Source organism: Hevea brasiliensis, chromosome 12 (assembly GCF_030052815.1).
Source record: "Hevea brasiliensis isolate MT/VB/25A 57/8 chromosome 12, ASM3005281v1, whole genome shotgun sequence".
NCBI lineage: Eukaryota > Viridiplantae > Streptophyta > Magnoliopsida > Malpighiales > Euphorbiaceae > Hevea > Hevea brasiliensis.
This window is the reverse complement of record NC_079504.1, coordinates 3994422-4015930: the sequence shown is the minus strand read 5'-3', so window position 1 is coordinate 4015930 and position 21509 is coordinate 3994422. Positions and strand designations below refer to the sequence as shown.

Here is a 21509-nt window from a genome sequence, read left to right as displayed (position 1 = left end):
TGTTGAAAACAAAATAGAAAAGGGTTATTGGAGGCCGCCTCGTTGTCTCCTTTACAGGGAGCTTTGGGGGAATTCCATTCATTCTATTAATTATTTTTCTATAGTTAATATATACAATTTCTATAAATTATTATAATATGTTTAGCGATCCTTTTACTTTCCATGTATATCTTAATAGCCATCGATTTGCCGCACCAAGGATTTTTTCTTCAGAAAGTATACGACTTGGCTGGGCTGAAAACCGAATACGAGTTCACGGGCCTGAGCAGAGGAAATGAGGTAAATGCCCTTGCAGCCTAGATTTTGATACAATTTCAATTGGCCACCTTTTAGTGGGCCTCTAGGCCTTGATATGAACTGAGCTCAGCGCCTTAGGTGAAGAACAAACCCTGCCCTTATGCTTCGTTTAGATGAGATGAAGAGAAGTTTAATAAAGTAATATAAAAAAAAATAAAAAATTATATAGTATAATAAAATAAAATAATAATTTTATTTATATTAAAAAAAATAAAGTAAATAAAAATTTTATAATTTATTTTATTTAATTAAATAGTATTAAAAGATAAAATTAAATATAAAATTATAAAATTATTTTTTTTATAAATTTTGTTAATTTATAGTAAAGAGAGATAATTTAAACTTTTTTTTTAAATTAATACAAGTAATATAAAAAATCAACAAATAAAATTTTTTTTAACCTCTCCAATCCAAATTGATGAGTTAAAAATTAGAGGATTTTGAATAGTTTCAACCCTCAAATAACCTCCCAAAAACCATCAATTCCCTTAACTCTTCCCACCCCTCCTTCTCAATCAAGGTAAAATTTCCTTGAAACCGTTACTTACTTTCCCTTGCCACCGTAGCCTCTCAATCCAACAAAGAGTTTGCATCATCTTCCAGTTGCAGACAAGAATACTAGCAGAAACCAGAAAGTCTGGGCAGTGTCTTAAAAGCACCGATGGCACCGTGTCAAGCACTGCCAAACTCATTATTCACATCATCTCAACTGAAGCTCATAGTACCAACTGAGAATAAGAGATACCCCACAAAGTTGATAATGTGTTGCTCCCATTCCAATTCTTCATTTTCAACCACAACTACGACGACGACGAAGTTTGGTCTTCCGATTATTAGAAAGAGAAAGAGATACAGGAAGCCGTACCCAGGAGAGACAAAGGGCATTACTGAAGAGATGAGATTCGTTGCTATGAGGCTTCGTAATCTCAAAGGCAAATACACCCGCGAGTCTATTAACAGTGATGATGGGGATGATGATTCCCAAAATTCACAAGACGACCGCGTATCAAAGGAAGAAGAAAACACGGGTGAGGGTGATAGGGAAAGTTGGGTCCCCAGTATGGAAGGGTTCATTAAGTACCTGGTTGACAGCAAGCTCGTTTTCGACACCGTCGAGCGTATTGTTGATAAATCCGATGATGTTTCTTGTTAGTTTTTCTCTTTCCTTTTATCTGGCTTCTCTTCTTGTCCCCAATTTTCTGCCATTCAAATTTGCCGTTCTTGGTCGCTATAGTTTTCTGTGAATTGTTTTTAGTTTTTGAGGGGTTTTGGTTTAATCTATTATATGATTCTGTTGATCCTTGCTTTGTTATAATTCTCAATTATGGTGTAAAAGCATAATAGAAATTATCATTTTTTTTCTTGGATAATGGCAATGAACTTATGTGTAGTTGCCTAGGATGGCAATGCATATATTAGCGCCAAGGAATGATTATGTGTCTATGGTGGAAAGCTGCTTGCTGAATCCTGCTATAATTTAATGTTCTTTTTTTTAATTTTTTTTTATTACAGATGCTTATTTTAGAAGAACTGGATTGGAACGATCAGGGGTTCTTGCAAAAGACCTTGAGTGGTTTAGCCAACAGGATATTGCTATTCCTAAACCTAGTACTCCTGGAGTTTCATATGCCAAATATTTGGAGGATCTTGCAGAGAAGAGTGCCCCTTTGTTTCTCTGCCATTTCTATAATATATATTTCTCACACATAGCAAGTGGTCAAGTGATAGCAAGACAGGTGTGTTGGTGTGTGCATACATGTGTGATTGGATTATTATTTGTGCTCCTGATTAAACAAAAATTATACATTTTCTATACATGAGCTTATAAGCTTTTCTGAAACCGAGTTGATCTTTGGGACCTTGTGATTGCTTTATGAAGCATGATTTTTCTTTGTCCTCTCAAAACATTTCATAAAAGTTAGTATCTTGTGTGTATTCTTAAAATTTTTAGATGGAGTATCATATGCATCAGGCTTCCAAATTGATAATAATTGTAATTGTAGTATCGACATCCTACAAGTTAAGTAAGCCCTCATGGCTGGTGATATAAAAGAAGTTCCATTTAGAGCTTAGAAAATCTTTAGCTGCTTAGGATTTGAGCAATTCGTGCCTGACCTTTTCTGTGGACAAACTATTTGCTCATTGAGAATTTCCAACTCTTTTTTCATGGATATTTTTTGGTTTCACAGCTTATGTTTGTTTATGGTGCTTAATTAAAAATTGAAAGAGATACAGAAGCCATAAAGAAATAGAAAACCAGATATGAAGGAAACATGATTTCTTGTATGCTATAGCTATCCATCATCGGACAGTGATTCAAAATGACACAGTATCTGCAGCTGCCCCCAAAATAATTTGGGCAAGGCAAAGACATTGAAGAACTTTGCATTGGTTTTATTTCTTTATTTATTATTTAGTGCTCTCTGGATTATACAAATTTAATTAGAGAACACATAGTGACAACTTGATCATGCTAATGCATGTCTATTATAGTCTCATCTTACTTTCTTCAAAGTATAAATCAAGTTGCGTTTGCCTATTTGTTTGAATGCATTGATTTTCTCTTACCTGTTCTAGTTGCTTTGAATGTTTGAATGGCTGTTTCCTTTGGAGACTTGAGACATTGAAAAAAAAATTTTCTTCCATAGAAGGCCTTACCATTCTTAAAACTTTTCAAACTTTATTTAGGTCTCTGAGAAGCTTCTAGAAGGGAGAGATTTGGAATTTTACAGATGGGAGGGAGATGTTCAAGAATTGCTGAAGTGGACACGTGAGAATCTCAATATGCTTGGAGAGGTTGATTGCTTGAGACAAGTATATTTGATTTGGCTTTGCATTAGATTTTAATTGGGGATTATCCTCTTATTTTTCTAACCTATAACTGCAGCACTGGCCCCGAGATGTGAAAAACAAATGTTTAAAAGAAGCAACGAAGTCCTTCAAGTATTTGGGGCAGATAGTCCGGTTGATTGTCTTGTAAAGCAAATTTGTTTTTGCATTCAACCGTTGTGCTGGGTAAGGCTGCAATTTCTATCTTCATCCTTTATTTTCTTTTTTCAACCTTGATTATCAATCTTGTGATATGAATGCCCACAAGTCATATGCTTGTCTTATTATGAGAAAGTCTTTCTACTCTCTCTCCCTCTATATGCTATCTACTTGAATTTAAATATGCTTTCATGATTAAACAGCCATCAAAGAGCTAGCATGCCTTCAACAAAATTCGATGCTAATGATATGAAGTTCTAATGATTTTGCTGTACTTAGGTGTCAATTAATGGTATTATATCTAATTCATAGATCCCCGGCAACAAAGCTGTTCTAACTGCCTCAGCTTTTTTGTTTTACAACATTTTTCCTTGTTTTGTCTTATGTTTCCCAGGTAGCATTGATCCCGTTGTGGCCAAGTTAAAACCTTTCTCTAGCTGTTCAACTTTGCAAACAGGCAGGAGTGCGGATCATGGAGTAAAAGCAGCACTTTTCTTTCTACACATGGGATTGCCTTATGCTTGCGCTTGGTGACACTGATTTTATCCCATGTGAAGCAATTCGACGTAGGAAGCAACATTTGTGTTCTGAACCATGTAAAGTGGTGGATCTCCCCCTACGTCCTTCCTTTCTAAGGCCTTGCCTTCAGAACCTAGCATTTGTTTCTGATGCTGATTTGGGGGCTGGGTCCATTGGTCCTGATCCCTCAAGGGATGTAAGGCAAATAAAGCCACGTTGTTTGTTGGAACTGGAAACTTCAATGCACCCACGAGTTTATTTTGTCAGTAAAGTGCAAGTATAATACAACAAACCAACCTAACTTAAACATGATAAAACAAAACAAATCAAACAAAGTAGATCACTAAAAAGTAATTGTATCCATAGAAGGAATATTACAAACAATGTTCTGGCAGACGGTTCTCCATGGACATCATCAGTGGGAGGCAAGTCTCTATTTAAGGTAGGTCTATCTCCTTCATGTGTTTCAGCATCTCTTCTTTCTGCCATAACTGTAGGTGAGACTTTTTAACTTTTCCAGATTCTCTTCAAATTGTGCAAGCAAGCAAGACCCATTATTGTTTGGATCCTTAAAATGTTAGAATTTATTTAACAGGCACGATTGATATAATCCAGGTAAGGAATGCGAATAGCAATGCTATGCCACAAAGTCAAAGTCATTCCCTTATAATTATTGAACAAATTAAAGCTCAATATCTATTTTGTCAAAATAATAGCGAATACTTTTGGCATAAATTAATGGAATTGCAACAACTACTTTATTATATTTAATTCTTTTTATTTATTATAAAAAAAGGCAAACTCATATCCACTAATGGAGAGGCTATAAAGTTGCCTCTCTCTGTAAGACACTCATATTTGGTTGAAAAACTTGTTGAAAACTTTGCCGACGCAAATTCACAAATGTCCTCAAAAAGATAGTGATATGAGAAACGCGTCAAGATATATTTATATGAAAGAAAGACTGCCCAAATGAGCATTGAATTCAAAGATGTCTTTTTCAAACAAAAAGCTTTAAAACCTGGATTTGAGAAGTAGCCTTGAAAGATCACCGCAACAAGAAGGAAGAACCTTTTTTTTTTGAAACCAGAAGGAAGAACTTAAAAATGCTCTCATTTCTTATCTTTCTTTCTTTGTTTTCTTTCCTAAAGGATGGCTGAAGATGTTTTGCTTTTTCAACAAGGTATGTTAGTTAATTCTCTGTTTCATTTCATTTTTTAGTTATCCATAAAACAAAAATTGTTGGATTTTTTTTTATTTTAATTTTTTCTTCATTGGTTGGTCCCTTCCTAATTTTCATGACTGCAGGACAAGTATAGGCTATATTATAAAAACATATGTTGAGTGCCAGAATATTGTTGTAGATTTGTTTTCCTTTGGTTATGAGTCATAACATGCATGTTTTTGCTTGGATCTGATCTCTTCAAGTGAATCTATGCTCTGACCATTTCTATCGCCTTAATTTTCTCCAAATGAACTACCAGAATAAAACCCAAATCCCTCCCTACTTTCTTGTTTCTTCTTTGCTCTAACTCTATTTTCATGGAGTATTATAGATGGAATCTACAGTATGATTATGATCTATCTTTACTTGTTTTTATTTTATTTTTATCTTTTTAATCTGTTATTGGCATCACCTATTCATTACCTTGTGTAATTCTTCAATTACAGGATTCATTGATCATTAAGGCTCCTAAGAAATCCCCATTAGTATTGAGATTGGTGGTGCTAGCATTTGCTATGGTTTGTGGAGTCTACATTTGCTCCATATGTATAAAACAAATAGGCCCCCACACAACAGCCACACTCCTAAATTTCAAAGTATTTGACCAACAATGTAATACTTCAAATGCAGAACCGTGGGAACTTCATTACATGCACTACCCAGAACCTGAAACATTTAGCAGGTAACTTAAAAAGTTATTTAAAATTCTGGTTCATGTTACTGTTTTCTTGCAGATAATGACTCTGGCGCATATATGCAGGGAGGAATGTGCCTGCAATCCTGTAAGATACTTTGCTATCTTGTCCATGCAAAGATCCGGAAGTGGGTGGTTTGAGACATTGTTAAATAGTCATATTAATGTTAGCTCTAATGGAGAAATCTTCGGAGCCAAAGAACGAAGGGCGAATGTTTCTGCAATTGTGAAGACATTGGATAAGGTATACAATCTTGATTGGTTCAGCAGTGCTTCAAAGAACGAGTGCAATGCAGCTGTTGGGTTCAAATGGATGCTTAATCAGGCAAGTGATGTAACCAATTATACCTGCAAATTGAAGGCATCTTAATTTTTCTTCTTCTTCTTGCTTATATTCAAGGCATATAGATTATGATGTATACATTTTTGCAGGGAGTGCTGGAACATCACAAAGGTATAGCGGAGTATTTCAAGAAAAAAGGAGTTCATGCGATCTTCCTATTCAGAAGGAATTTGCTACGCAGAATGATATCAGTACTTGCAAATTCCTATGACAAAAGCAAAAAACCACTCAATGGAACCCACAAGTCTCATGTCCACTCATCTGTAGAGGTGCATTCTCTTTCCTTCTCGATGAAATTCCTGTCTCTATAAGCACTGGCCTCAAACTTGACAAATAAGCATTGCAGGCTAAGATACTTGCAAAATACAAGCCAAGATTAAATACCAGTACCTTGCTATCCGAACTGAAGCACGTAGATGATAGAGCTATCAGGGCCATCAAGTACTTCAAGAGCACTCGCCACATTGTTGTTTACTATGAAGATGTTGTGAGCAATCGCACGGTAAGGCTTTTAAAATTTTTACCTCAGCCTCTTCAATAAACATTTGATTTATGGGCTAATATAAAAACAAACTTGCCAAAAATTCGTGTGCAGAAACTCAAAGAGGTTCAGGAGTTTCTAAGGTTGCCACATAGAGAGCTCACAAGTCGTCAGGTTAAGATACACAGTGGAGCCTTATCAGACCAAATTCAGAACTGGGATGAGGTCTCACAAGTACTGAATGGAACATCGTATGAGAGCTTTCTTCATTTAGACTATCACATGTAGGATAACGACTTGAATAACAGTGTTTTTTTTTTTTTTCATATCAAATTTTGTAGCAAAGAAGCTTTCCACAGTTTTGGTCCTTGGATGCAGCTAGACTTGCTAGGATGCTGCCTCTTCCCTTACTCTCCTTGCGTTTTCTACCCATCATTACTTAATGGTTAGATTTAGATAAGCCCTGTACTAGCATCTAAACATGATCCTGTTCATTCAAATTCGCAATAGCAAGTTAAATTGTTATCCTGGATAAATCTACAGAGCAAAATGATTGCTTCCAATTTCTCCAGCTTTATGTCAGTGATGCTTAGGATCGTTTTCAGAACTATGAAGTCTCAAATATATATATATATATATATATATATATATATATAAGCATAAATTTATTGAACTAGTAATTTAGGGGTTGAATGCCTGTCTCATGCTATAGGAAGTCATAGAAATAACCCATCCAAACTGGAAAAAAAGAAAAGGGAATACCAAGTATCACGAACTTGGCCTTTGGAGGTAGCTACTTTCGCAGCTTATTGGCACGTTCTCCATGCCATCAAAAGTTCCTGTACAGAGATTTTCCAGGCACAGGCAGAATGGGAATCCAACCGCCATAATACATATAGAAATTAACTCTAACTGCTTCAAATTTAGGTTTGATCCAACAACTTTCAAGTTAAGCAAAATCCAGCAGCAGCTGCGAGTGATTAAGTGCTCAAGCAGGCTATAGTTCAATAAGAAATTTTCAATTATATCATCAGTAACATCCATAGGGCCGGGAATAGACCTGCCCATCGCTATGGGCCGGTCCGGTTCATTTTTTGGAACTGAGAGTCCAGAATCCAACCATAAAATACTCTAATTTCAATTTCAGTATAATTTTGATTTTAATTTTAATTTTAATCCAATTAGATTTGAGTCAATTTAAAAAATAACCTTTTTTTTCTAAAAGAAAAGTTATCATTTTGAATCAAATCGATCTGCATCTGATTTTATTTAAAAAAATAATAATTTAATTTTAATTCATATTTGTAAAGCTTTATTTAAATTTAGTTCAATTGTAAATCAAAATCAAATCGTGGGTACCTCTAACTAGGGACACGCACAATGCAACAAATAACTGAGCCCAACCTAATTTGGGACGTTATGTTTTATATTTTATTAAGGCCTGATTCAACTTTGGCATGGGTCTTAGTGAGTGAGTCTACTGGCTTGTAACTTGCCTTTTAAGTTTCGATGTTCAGAAAGTATAGTTGGGCCCATGGAGCTCTTTAAGGATTAAAGTTTGAGCCAGCTTGTCTCTGAGGTGAAATCTCGAGTGAGTCTAGAAATGAGAATGCTAAGGCTCATGCTACTACTGCTATTCCAATCCACTAGTCCAATAACTTGGTTTGCAGGTGTGGAGTCGAGGATGCTGTGCCTGAGTCGGTAACCCATACTTTTAACTTACGATGGGCAAAAAAAATGAAAAAAAAATAATAATAATTAAGATTTTATTTATATGCTTTCGTTTGAATTTGATGAAAACTTTTTTTTTAAGTTTTCACAATAAAAAATGTTATTAAGCATATTAATTGACTGACCACGAGCTTAAGAGTGTTTTTATTTTTCATATTTGTCAGGAAAATTTTTATACAAATTCAGTATATTATGGATTTAAAATATAATATATACAATAAAACATGTAAAATAAGTAAACACATATGTTTATATAATTATATATTAATTCAAGAATTACTTCAGCATTAATCAATTAATGAAGCATTTATCTACAAAATTAGATATGCATTTTATTAACTAATATTTTTTTCTTTCAAATTTTCACTAACAAATTTATAATTATATATTATATATGAAATTTAAATTTTACTGTTAAACTTAGAAAAAATAATAATTATGCTATTGAATCAATATTTCAATGATCAAGTGTTTATTATGAAATGCAAAATTTTAATCATGGTAAATCCTTTTTTTAAGATTTTCAAAATTTTAAAAAAAATACTTATTTTAATTTGAAATACCATTTATTTGATGTTTTATTTCGTGAAACTAATATAAATGTAATGATTTTATTATAATCATTTATCATATATCAGTTATTTATTTATTTATTAATACTTTAAATAAAATTATAATTAATTAAACTTAGAAAAAATAATAATTATGCTATTGAATCAATATTTCAATGATCAAGTGTTTATTATGAAATGCAAAATTTTAATCATGGTAAATCCTTTTTTTAAGATTTTCAAAATTTAAAAAAACATACTTATTTTAATTTGAAATACCATTTATTTGATGTTTTATTTCGTGAAACTAATATAAATGTAATGATTTTATTATAATCATTTACCATATATCAGTTATTTATTTATTTATTTATTAATACTTTAAATAAAATTATAATTAATTAAACTTAGAAAAAATAATAATTATGCTATTGAATCAATATTTCAATGATCAAGTGTTTATTATGAAATGCAAAATTTTAATCATGGTAAATCCTATTTTTAAGATTTTCAAAATTTAAAAAAAAATACTTATTTTAATTTGAAATACCATTTATTTGATGTTTTATTTTGTGAAACTAATATAAATGTAATGATTTTATTATAATCATTTATCATATATCATATATCAGTTATTTATTTATTTATTAATACTTTAAATAAAATTATAATTAATTAAAAATTCTATTGTAACAAAATTTTATAATATTATTATAAAAATAAAAAATATAAAAAATACATAATAAATTAATTTTAAAAAATAAAATAATAAATAATTTATGCAATACACAATTAAAATGACTAATTAATTATTATAATAAATTTTTATATATACATTAGTTTTATGAAATAATTTTTTCATTTTTACCCTCTACCTCCATTACTTTAATAGAGTGAATAATAATAATAATAAAATTTACCTTATTCCCCTCTGTTGCATTTCCTAATATTATTATTCTTTTATATGTAGGAAAGAACTATTATTACGATCTATGATGTCATAATTATTTTATGGGTTGAATTAAAAGCAATAAGAGGAAACACTCTTCTTCCCCAGTGCTGGCTGCTCTGGAATCCAGCAATCCTGCCGATAATATGGGCTAGAAAATGGGAAGCAGCCTTCACTCTGGAGCACAATGGCCGTAATTTCATTGGCTAGCTGGACCTGGCCCGCTCCTCACCAATTGTGTTCCTTCTAGGTCGAACAGATGTATCCCACAGCGATATCATATATGTATTTTTTTTTTTTCAGCTTTGTCTAGCTACAAATGATCCATCTCCCACTAGACGAAGAACATGGAAAAGGGCAAAAGGCAAGCACCAAAATCTTTTGCTGCTTCTTTCATAGATTCCTTAGATACCTTGACTTTTAGTAAGATTCCTTTCTCTTTTTCTCTTCTTTCCTCCCTTTGGACGGTTGGGATTTGACGATTCACATAAGTGGCTTTTATCTTTCAACAGAAAATTCCCCATCCCCCATTCTGATTGATATGATCACAGTTACGACTGAATAAAAGCTGCTGAGTGCTGCCCATTCTCTAGGGTCCAAGAAAGGTGAACTTCCCCAACTTGAGGAGCCAACCAGCCACCATTTCCTTTGTTTTTCAACCATAATGTAAAATCAGAAGAGACACAGAGAGAGAGAGGTTAGGATAAGGAACATATCATAGCAGTAATTCATCATTATTTTCATTTAACCACAAAAGCTAGTTAATTATTTTAAACACCCAAAACTAAGAAACACATATATAATCACGTCTTACGCTATTAACATCATGAAAAATAACAAGGCTCAGCAAAAGAAAAAAAAAATCTCAAATATAAGTTAACGAGCTAATATAAGCATATATTTAGGCTGATTTTGATTTGGAATTGATTTAGAATCGGGATTCTTTATTTATTAAGAATATAAATCTGAATTGATCTCTAAAATTCTCTCATAATTTTAGTTTTATTTCTAGTTTAATTTAGTTTGATTCGATTTTGATTAAATCTAACTGTTTAGATTTTTATATTTTAAAATGAAAAATTCGACTTTGATTTAAAATCGAATTGTCTAGTTTCGACTCTAATCAATTTTTATTTATATTAGTTTCATATTAATTAAATATATAAATATGAAAAAAAAAAAGTATTGGGTATTTAAGTTCATTTAATTACTTTCATCTTCTTTGATTTGTAGGATTTTAATCTAATGTAAGTACAGAATTATACACTAACACGGACAGAAGGATTTCTGTGGGGTTTGAAAGTTTATGGACCTTTCTTTTCCTGCTAAAAGGTTTCAGAAATTTAGTGCGCACTTTGTCACGATTACTTGCCACTTTAGCAATACATCAAAATCTTCAATTATTTCTCACAAAATCTTCATTTAAATGCTAATTAATGTATCTCTTAATCATGATTTAACAATTAATGAAACTGTTCCTTTTGGATATTCTTCCATCTTTTTCCAAAACCATCTATGGTGCCTTTAGGCATTATCCAAAGTGACTGTCTCCATACTTTGTAAGAATAAGATTTGCGTATGACTCGTTTTGCAGATTCATAAATAATTGTTCAGCACTTACAAACACTTGTATAATTAAAAAAATTATGCTTCATTACCAAACTTAGTATTCATATGTCACCTTCGTTAAAAGGTGACAAGCATTTTAGCGTGGGCGAATCTTAGTAATCACTTGCTCAGAAAAAAAATGAACTCTAGCTAGCCTTAGATTTATTATATCAAATATATAACTCATATGGTTACTGTATTTTGTGTCACAATTCAGTGGTTTGTTATTAATAATTAATCATGCTTTTGCTTGAATACAGTCTGGTAAGGGTTAAAAGTTGAATTTTACGCGTGGAAGGAGATATTTATATAGGTGCCCACAAATCCTGCCTTCGATTCTTATCATAATAATCACTCTATCTTTCTAGCTGATGAGATTTCCTGCACTAGCTACATATCGAATAGCAAACAAAGGTAATATATATCTACATTATTACTATTACTATTGTTATTCTTGTCTTGTAGCCACCAAATGTGAGCGATCACAAGTCAAAATGAGTATGTATTGAAACTTTGAAGAACAAAAATTCTAGCTATGTGTAAAAGTCTATAGGGATCCATATTGTTACATAACTTTGAAAGAAAAACATTATATACATATATATATATTTTACAATTAGCTTCAATTAAAATTTTAATTCGATATTTCATAATTTTATAATCGACTCAAGCATCACTAAGTTAAAATTCATTAATAATATATTAAGATATTACAACTATGAATTAGCCTAATCATTACATGGGAATAAAAATGGACCAGAAGAAAGCCATATGATAATCCTTGTTTAAAACATATCAAAATGCTTAGAAAATTTCATGATTTGCTCAAGTCGCTATCTAGCAAGCAAAATCAAGAACCGCCAAACACGCTTAAGCTTCATATATCACTTTCAGATGTTGAAAGATCTTTCCTGTAATATATATATATATATATATATATATATATATATATATATATATATATATATATATATATATATATATATAAAGCAGAGTGGTGTCCCTGATGCTGCCACATAGGATTCTAAAACTATTATATTTATACTATGTGGCAATATTTAAAGTAGTCAAATATTCTCCTAAGTGAAGTGACAATATTAAATTGAATTTATTGCTAGCAATATTTTTTCCTTCTCACATATGCCAATTATATTAAATTGAATTTATTGCCAGCAATTTTTTCCCTTACCTCATTTATCAATTTTATTGATAGCAATTTTTTTTCCTTATTTAATTTTTAAGTTATAATCCAAATTTAACTTTTTACTGCCTAAACATACATAAAAAAAGATCCTCAATATGCCTAAATACACATATTTTCTTTCTTATCAATATCAAAATTTAATTTCTTGAGTACAAGAAATTAAGGGAATAATATTCTATTCTCTGTGATCCAAATTCTATAATTTGTGAATTGTAATGATTCTTCAGACTTGAAGTGAGGTAAATGAGTCACTGCAGGCCATGTGTCTTCATTTGGAGGTTGTACCACAAACATATTATTAGATCAGTACTACAATTTCAAATTTATAAATCAAATACTAGACAGATCCATCATAAGATTCACTTCAACAAATAAAACATATCTCCCATAGTATTAAAAATAAATAAATAAATAAATATAGTTTTTATTTAATTGGCATTAAGGTAGAATGATCATGTTCTTGCAAAAGAACAAGCAAAAAAAAAATATATTCTTAGTAAGGAAAGTTTTCCATATTTTTTGAAAATAAAGTTGAAATATTTTTTTTTAGAGAAATTAAGTAGAAAATCAACAATACGAACAAGAAATAGAGCACATAACCGAGTGTAATCAAGTCAAATAAAAAAAAAAAACATAGCAAAATTACCATAAAGAGTGGTAGAAGAAGTGAGAATTCAGAAAGAATCACAAGGGGGATTGTCATTTTAAAGCAAAACACAAATAAGATGAAAGAGAAGAAGAAAAGAATAATAACCACAAAAAAAGACTTTGCCTTGGAGACCTAATCTTTTCATTATTTTTCTAAAGAGTTGAAATATATAATTATTATATAACTTCTAAATTTAAATATCTTTAAATTTAAAAAAAATAAAGGTCAATATTAAATTTTATTTATATTTTCTAAATAGTTTTAATTAAATTTAATTTTCTTTAAAATATATGTTCTAAATTAGAATCAAAGAATCAAAGATATTTGAATATTTGTGAGAAATTAATAATTAAATTTTTTTAAAAGATGTCTAATTATTAAGGTTATTTAAAAAAAAGATCAAGATTAAATTTTATATATATTTCATAAATAGTTGTAATATATAATTATTATATAATCTAATTCTCTAAACACAATTCTTAATTATATGATCTTCTAAATTTAAATAATGAAAAATTATTAATTACTATAATTAGGTTTAATTTTCTTTAAAATATATATTTAAAATTAGAACTAAGAATAAGGAAATATTTGAATTTTTTTTAGAAATTAATAATAAAAATTTTCATTAGGTGTAATTTTCTTTAAAATATATGCTTTAAATTAAAATCAGAAATAAATAGATATTTGAATTCTTATGAAAAATTAATAATTTTAAAGGTAATTAATATTCAATTTAAAAAAAAAAGAAAGATCAAAATTAAATTTTATTTATATTTTCTAAATAGTTTTAATTAAATTTAGTTTCCTTTAAAATATCTATCGTAAATTAAGACGAAAATTCTTAGTGATTAAGATATATATATATATACCCATAATTAGTTTTAATTTTCTTAAAAATATATGTTTAAAATTAGAACTAAGAATCATGATATATTTAAATTTTTTTAGAAATTAATGATAAAAATTTTCATTAAGTTTAATTTTCTTTAAAATATATGCTTTAAATTAAAATCAGGAATCAATGATATATTTTTAATTATATATTAAATGATATATATATATATATATATATATATATATATATATATATATATAAAATGAATTATAGAAAAATGAAATGAAATAAAAATTTATTTTCATAGTTATGGCAAATAGAAAAGTTCTATCAATATTTAATTTTTATTTTTTTATAGTATATTAATAAATAATTAATATTATTACTTTAGTTAATATTAATTATGTTATATTGTTTTATTATCATTTAGAAAAATTAATTAATGATATAATTTTTTTAAATTATGATTAAGTTATTAATTCCCTAATTATGTGGATATAAGTTACAAACTATTTACTTAGTTATTACTTTAATATTCTAATAAGTAGCTATTATTATTATTATTATTATTATTATTATTATTATTATTATTATTATTATTATTATTATGTAGAAACCTTAATTTAATTAGACATAGAAAAAACTCTTTATTATGTATATATATAGAGAGAGGTTATATTTAATAATTATATTAATTAATGTAAATAATTATTATAATTACTCTTATCATTAATTATTTTTACTATTACCATTATTATCACAATTTTTATGGTTAACTAATTAAAAATATTAGACATATTTTAATAATTTTATAATTTTCTTATTTAATAATTCTTCAAATTTTAATTATTTCATTTAATTATAAAAATTTAATAATTATATATATCTTAAAATTAATAAAATAATTTAAATTTATGCTATGAAAGTAATCATATGGAGTTAAATACTTTGCTCTCTTTCTCTCTTTCTTTTATATATTTAATAATCTTTAATTTACTTTAATGTTATTTTATTTTTATTTATCTTATTTTAGTATTCATTTAATAAAGGCATATTTTTAATTATATATTGAATGCTATATAAAATGGATTGTGGAAAAATGAAATAAAATAAAAATTTATTTTCATTGTCATGGTAAACAATAAATTTATATTAACTCAACTCAACTCAACTAAACCTTTATCCCAAAAATTTGGGGTCGGCTATATGGATTCGCTTTCTCCACTCTGAACGATTTTGGGTTAAATCCTCAGAAATATGTAATGCTTCTAGGTCATGTTGTACTACTCTCCCCCAAGTCAATTTAGGTCTGCCCTTTTTTTTCTTTCTATCCTCTAACCTAATGTGCTCTACTTGTCTAACTGGAGCCTCCGTATGTTTACGCTTCACATGACCAAACCACCTCAATCTCTCTTCTCTCAACTTATCTTCAATTGGCACCACTCCTACCTTTTCTCTAATACTCTCATTACGGACTTTATCTAGTATAGTATGGCCACTTATCCACCTTAATATTCTCATCTCTGCAACTCTTATCTTAGATGCATACGACTCTTTCAGTGCCCAACACTCACTACCATATAAAATAGCCATCGTATGGTCAGATGCAGTAAAATTTTTCTTTCAATTTATTGGGAATCTTACGATCACATAAAACTCCCGTGGCACGTCTCCACTTCAACCATCCGGCTTTAATCCTATAACTAACATCCTCCTCACATCCCCCATCTACTTTAAGGACCGAGCCTAGATATTTAAAGTGATTACTTTGGGACAGTACCACTCCATTTAAACCAACTCCTTCCCTATCAACAATTTGGCCTTCACTGAACTTGCAATGCATGTATTATGTCTTCGTTCTACTTAACTTAAAACCCTTTGACTCTAGAGTACTTTTCCAAAGTTCTAGCTTTTCTATTGACTCCTTCTCGTGTCTCATTTATCAGAACAATATCATCCGTAAACATCATGCACCAAGGAATACTCTCTTGTATATGTTTCGTCAGTTCATCTAAAACTAATGTAAAAAGGTAAGGGCTTATGGCCGATCCTTGGTGTAATCCAATTGAGATCAGAAAATCTCTTGTGTCTCCTTCCACTGTGCGCACAATAGTAGTTGCTCCATCATACATATCTTTCAATACTTGTATATACCTAATAGATACCCTATTTTATTCTAACACATTCCATAAAGACCTCTCTTGGAACACTATCATAAGCCTTCTCCAAATTAATAAAAATCATGTGTAGATCTTTCTTCACATCTCTATATTTATCTATTAAGCTTCTAATGAGAAAGTTCGCTTCCATAGTTGAACGACCGGGCATGAAACCAAATTGATTGAGAGAGATAGAAGTATCATGACGTAGTCGATGTTCCACAACTCTCTCTCACAATTTCATAGTATGGCTTATGAGTTTAATTCCCCTATAGTTTGAGCAATTTTGTATGTCTCCCTTATTTTTAAAAATAGGTACTAAAATACTCTTCCTCCATTCATCATGCATTTTCTTTGAGTTTAGAATCTTATTAATATAAATTAAATAAATTTATATTAATATTTAATTTTTATTATTTTTTTCATATTTTTTATAGTATATTAATAAATAATTAATATTATTAATTTAGTTAATATTAATTATGTTATGTTATATTATTTTATTATTATTTAGAAAAATTAATTAATGATACAATTTCTATAAATTATGATTAAGCTATTAATTCCCTAATTATGTATATGTAAGTTACAAATTATATAGTTATTACATTTTAATATTATAATAAGTAGCTATTATTATTATTATTATTATTATTATTATTATTATTATTATTATTATTATTATTATTATTATTATTATTATTACTATTAATGTCTAGAAAAGCTTAATTTAATTAGAGATAGGAAAAATTAAGAGTTAATCATATTAATTTATTAATTATGCTCAATAAACACATATATGTTAATTTATGTATATTTCATGTTCGTTTTCTGATAAAGAGGTTATTCAAATTTTATAAAACAAATTCAATAAGATATAAAATTTTAAATTTGTCACATTTGTAGCAAGTAATAATTTTTAATTAAATTTATTGATAACAATTTTTCTATATTTCTTAAACAGCTATGATATATAATTATTATATAATATTATTTTTAAATGCGATTCTTAATTATTTTGATTTTTTAAATTTAAATAATAGAAAAAATATTAATTACTAAATATAATTGTCATTCGTTACAAGTTTCTTACTTTTTAATTTAAAAAGTCAATGGCAGTTACTTTAAAGGAAAGTTAAATACTTTTGAACACATTTACTATAATTAAATATAATATTTAATTGCTAATAATTCAACAACTCAAGACATTTAATTTTAAAATTCAACTAATATTATAATGATTATCCAATTATTACTACAACTAAAAGTTTAATTTCCTTTAAAATATATGCTCTAAATTAGAATTAAGCATATTTGAATTTTTATGAGAAATTAATAATTAAATTTTTTTTAAACATGTCGAATTATTAAAAGTAATGTCTATCCATTAATTTTTAATTTTTTAAAAGAGAAAAGTCAACATTAAGTATTTTCTGTATTTTTAAAATAGATGTAATATAATTATCACATATTATTATGTTCATAATTTTTAATTTAAAAAGTCAATTACAGTAAAATTAAGACTCATATTTACTTTGAAGAAAAATTAATATTTAAAATTTTTTTCTCTTCCTTTTATGCATTTAATAAATTTTAATTTGCTTTAATTTTATTATTTTAAAATAATTTTATTATTATTATATATAAAAAATAATTTATGGCCATTAAAAAAAATTTATAGTTATCAAGTTCATTAATTTGAGAGTAATTATTAATTTATTTAATTAAAATTTATTGCTAATATTTTTAAAACTTTAAATAATAATATTAAAATATTTTTTATTAAAAAATAATATATATATATATATATATATCATCGTGCATAGCACATGTATTTCGCTAGTTTGTAATATATATTTCTCCTCATTTGTTTTCCTTCAAAATCTGCTTTAATATTATATGTATAATTTCAATTTTTACATCTCAAATTAAGTAATATCCTGCAAATAAATTCTCCTTATAAAATAAATATTTTTAAGCACACCTTTTTTTTCATATTTAAATTTTCATTTTCTTCTTTCAAATAAATCATAAAGTACAATTAAAAAAAAATGGAGTTCGTCATTTTGTAACAAAAAATAAAGAATTATTTGTTTCACTAATTTATTTTTTGGTTTTATATCTATGAATTCATTTGTATTTAAGAGATTATTTTTTTAATAAATAGAAAATAATACGTTATATTATTACGTAAAAATTCTCAAAACAAGAGATAAAATAGATTCTGAAGTGTGTAATCATAAAAAAGAATCGACCGTTTCACCAAATTTATTGTCTCATTCAAAGTAAATAGTTAGCCGTTTCGCCAAACCTTTTGTCTTGTCGAAAATGATATTCTCAAAAGAAGAGTTAGTAACAAATTCTGCTTGTGCTCACTCGTAATCGAGAATCAGCCGTTTCATCCCATTCAATATAATGAGAGCCATTTCATCAAATATAATGTTTTATTCACCATAAAAGAGTCAGAAGAGAGTTAGCCGTTCCACCAAATTTTTTTGTCCGATTGAAATTATCAAGGCACACTGATGTCTCAAAATATATCTAAAAAAGGGGTGAATTAAATTAAAATAATTTTTCAATTCTCACTCAAAATCTTTGAAAAATTTTAACTTAATTGTTGTAAATAATAGAAATATAAATGTGTACTAATTAATTCATAAATAGCACGTGAAGTATGATGTAAAAACATTGCCCTTTAGCCCCGACTCAAGAACCACTAAACGTCAAGTCAAATTTATAAGGTGAAGTGTTATTAGATCCGGTCTAACTCTGCGGCTTGATTTTGTGAATTGATGATCGGAAATTAAATTAGTTCGAATCTTTTATTGAATCAAATAAAAGATTAACACAGAAAAGTCAAGTAACTCAGTTTAGTTTTTATTAATTGTTTATTATATTAGAAATTATTTTAATAAATATAATATTTAATTTCTCAGAAAATATAATATTTAATTATTTATTTTTTTTAAACTTATCAATTGGGTCTTTTAGAATGGGATTTAAATTCGGACCAGTACAGCTAGCAATTGGCAGTGGGTGCAAGTTTCATTCACTACATCTAACTTTCTATTAATTTTCTTGAAGCAATCCGAGAATTAAATTAATAAGAAAGAAATGTGTTAAATTGTAATATAATATAGTTGCATGGGGCATGCAAAAATATACAACACAGAGAATCTTGGGAAACATAATCATGAAAACCTTTGAAATCCAACCATCAGCCACTTCACAATTTTCCCAAATTCCATTTTGTATAATTTATTTATTTACCGTACATAATTTCAACCCATCTCTAAACTCTATATATATTCAATAAGGCAATAGCTTACAGGCACTAAAACCTCTAAACACCTCTCCTAGCTAGCCTTCTTCAGCTTTCTAGTTACCCTTCACTTGAAAATATTTGGCATGGCTAGAGTTAAGATCATTTTCACTATTGCTTTGATCATTGCACTAGTTTTATCTTATGAAATTTCTTCCACAGAGGGAAGGCTGTTGAAGATCCAAGAGAACAGTGTGATGAGTACTGGCGATTTCAACTTCCACCGCCGCAACCCTTTAGTGGATACTGAGGGAGATAGTGACGATTTTCGACCCACAGATCCAGGCCATAGTCCTGGTGCCGGTCATCCTAAGGGCCCTAGCAGTGCTGCACCTTAATTATTTCATGCTTCCATAAATTAAGTATCATCTCCTATGAAATAAATGATGTGGTATGATTATATATAAGTAGGTTTTTATATATAAGGGTTTTATATATTAATATCAGCAGCAAATATATGCCATAGTGCATATATTATTTGTGTTTCTATCATTTCTGTTTTTATCATTTATGTGTATTTGCATGTCATTCCATCATGGTATGTATGAACTTCATGGTATTAATAATAAATTAATTTGGATTTTAGCCTGTATGTGTCTTTCTTTAAAAGTAGTCACCAAGATAGACATTGCCCTGATTTACACTTGTGATAGAGAGATGTTGACAATATGCAATATCATCCAAAGTGGCCATGCGAAAAGCATTGGTGAAACAATTTCTCTTGTAATCAGATAAAGGGAGACATTACTTTTTGTTAGAAGATGATATGTAACAATTTTCCATGAGCCATTTTCAAGTTTTGTGGCTACAGAATTATACCAATATTAATTACTCACCAGAAAAATATGAGAGACCTATAATTTAATTTAATTTTGACCATTCCATTATCATTGTCTTCTTATAAACTACTCTCCATTTCTTCCTATAAATGATTCGAAATAATTAATAATTATTTAACATATTATAAAATGCTTTGAATGAGACATTATTATTCCTTTTTTCTCTTTCTCCAAATCCTTGAATTCTATTTTTACTTATTCAATTAACAAAGATTAGTCATATATAGTTAGAATTAATAATAGTATTTTTTTATGATAAAATTTAGAAAATTGTGCAATTAATTTTTTATAAATTATAACTGAAAAAAATAACTGTCAGAGTTTGAAACTTTTCATCATTTTATATATCATAACATCACTTTAATATTTTACACTGTGAAAAATATTTATTATCTAATTAATAAATTGTGTAATAATAAAAAAAAATTAAAAATGCATTTGAAGCGAACAAGTTGAAATTGAATAAATGCATAGGAAAAAATAATTTATCATGTGAATTTTATAACATATATTATATTATATTTTTAAATTATAATAAATCAAATTTAAAAAAAAAAAAAAAGAATCAAAACAGGCATGGGCATGGGTATGGTTTAAAAATTAAGTAAAAAAATTAAATAAAATTCTTTGAACTTGGTTATACTGACATGGGCTGGTAACATGCTTTATCAATTGTTGAACAAAAGAGCCCATAGAAAGCCCATGGGCAAATTTATACAAAATTGCGATTAGGCCCTCCTACTACCCAATGACTCAGTCAATTTTGTCAACGCATACAAAACAAATTACTTAATTATTGCCAATTAACAAAGACTTGGAGACTTTGAATGTTATTAATTATTTTTCTTTTTTTTAGTTTTTTTTTTGACCTTTTAAAGCAAATAAATGTGTTTGTTTTAACTTAATGAATCCTTCCTTTAAAGAAAAAGATTAATTAATCTCTATTGACTCATTATTGGGCTATCAAACCAACTCCAACAACTCAATAAACCCATAGCATGCACACGTGCAAAAACATGTCCACACACTAGACAAGATGGCAACTTGTAGCCTATCACCTTGTAAGTTTAATTTTTAATTATGCTTAATAAACGATAATTGCAATTTTTTTT

The 21509-nt window shown here is 28.4% G+C and overlaps 2 protein-coding genes across 4 annotated transcripts; both read left to right on the top strand.

Annotated features, from left to right (window-relative positions):
- The first annotated feature begins 714 nt into the window (after positions 1-714).
- On the top strand, positions 715-4075 carry LOC110664337 (probable inactive heme oxygenase 2, chloroplastic). Its single transcript, XM_021823976.2, has 5 exons — positions 715-1445; positions 1810-2033; positions 2986-3093; positions 3185-3312; positions 3680-4075. The coding sequence occupies exons 1-4, from the start codon at positions 959-961 to the stop codon at positions 3275-3277; spliced, it is 912 nt and encodes a 303-aa protein (XP_021679668.2). The 5' UTR covers positions 715-958; the 3' UTR covers positions 3278-3312; positions 3680-4075.
- A 138-nt stretch (positions 4076-4213) lies between these two features.
- On the top strand, positions 4214-7083 carry LOC110664335 (uncharacterized). Of its 3 annotated transcripts, none has more exons than XM_021823969.2 (6): positions 4214-4987; positions 5476-5711; positions 5790-6048; positions 6156-6335; positions 6413-6568; positions 6662-7083. In XM_021823969.2, the coding sequence occupies exons 1-6, from the start codon at positions 4967-4969 to the stop codon at positions 6833-6835; spliced, it is 1026 nt and encodes a 341-aa protein (XP_021679661.2). In that variant the 5' UTR covers positions 4214-4966; the 3' UTR covers positions 6836-7083. The 3 variants fall into 3 exon arrangements, with proteins under 3 accessions (XP_021679661.2, XP_057986853.1, XP_057986854.1); XM_058130870.1 differs by having other exon boundaries at positions 5790-6052; positions 6160-6335; XM_058130871.1 differs by lacking the exon at positions 4214-4987 and adding an exon at positions 5015-5372 and having other exon boundaries at positions 5790-6052; positions 6160-6335.
- The last annotated feature ends 14426 nt before the right edge of the window (positions 7084-21509 follow it).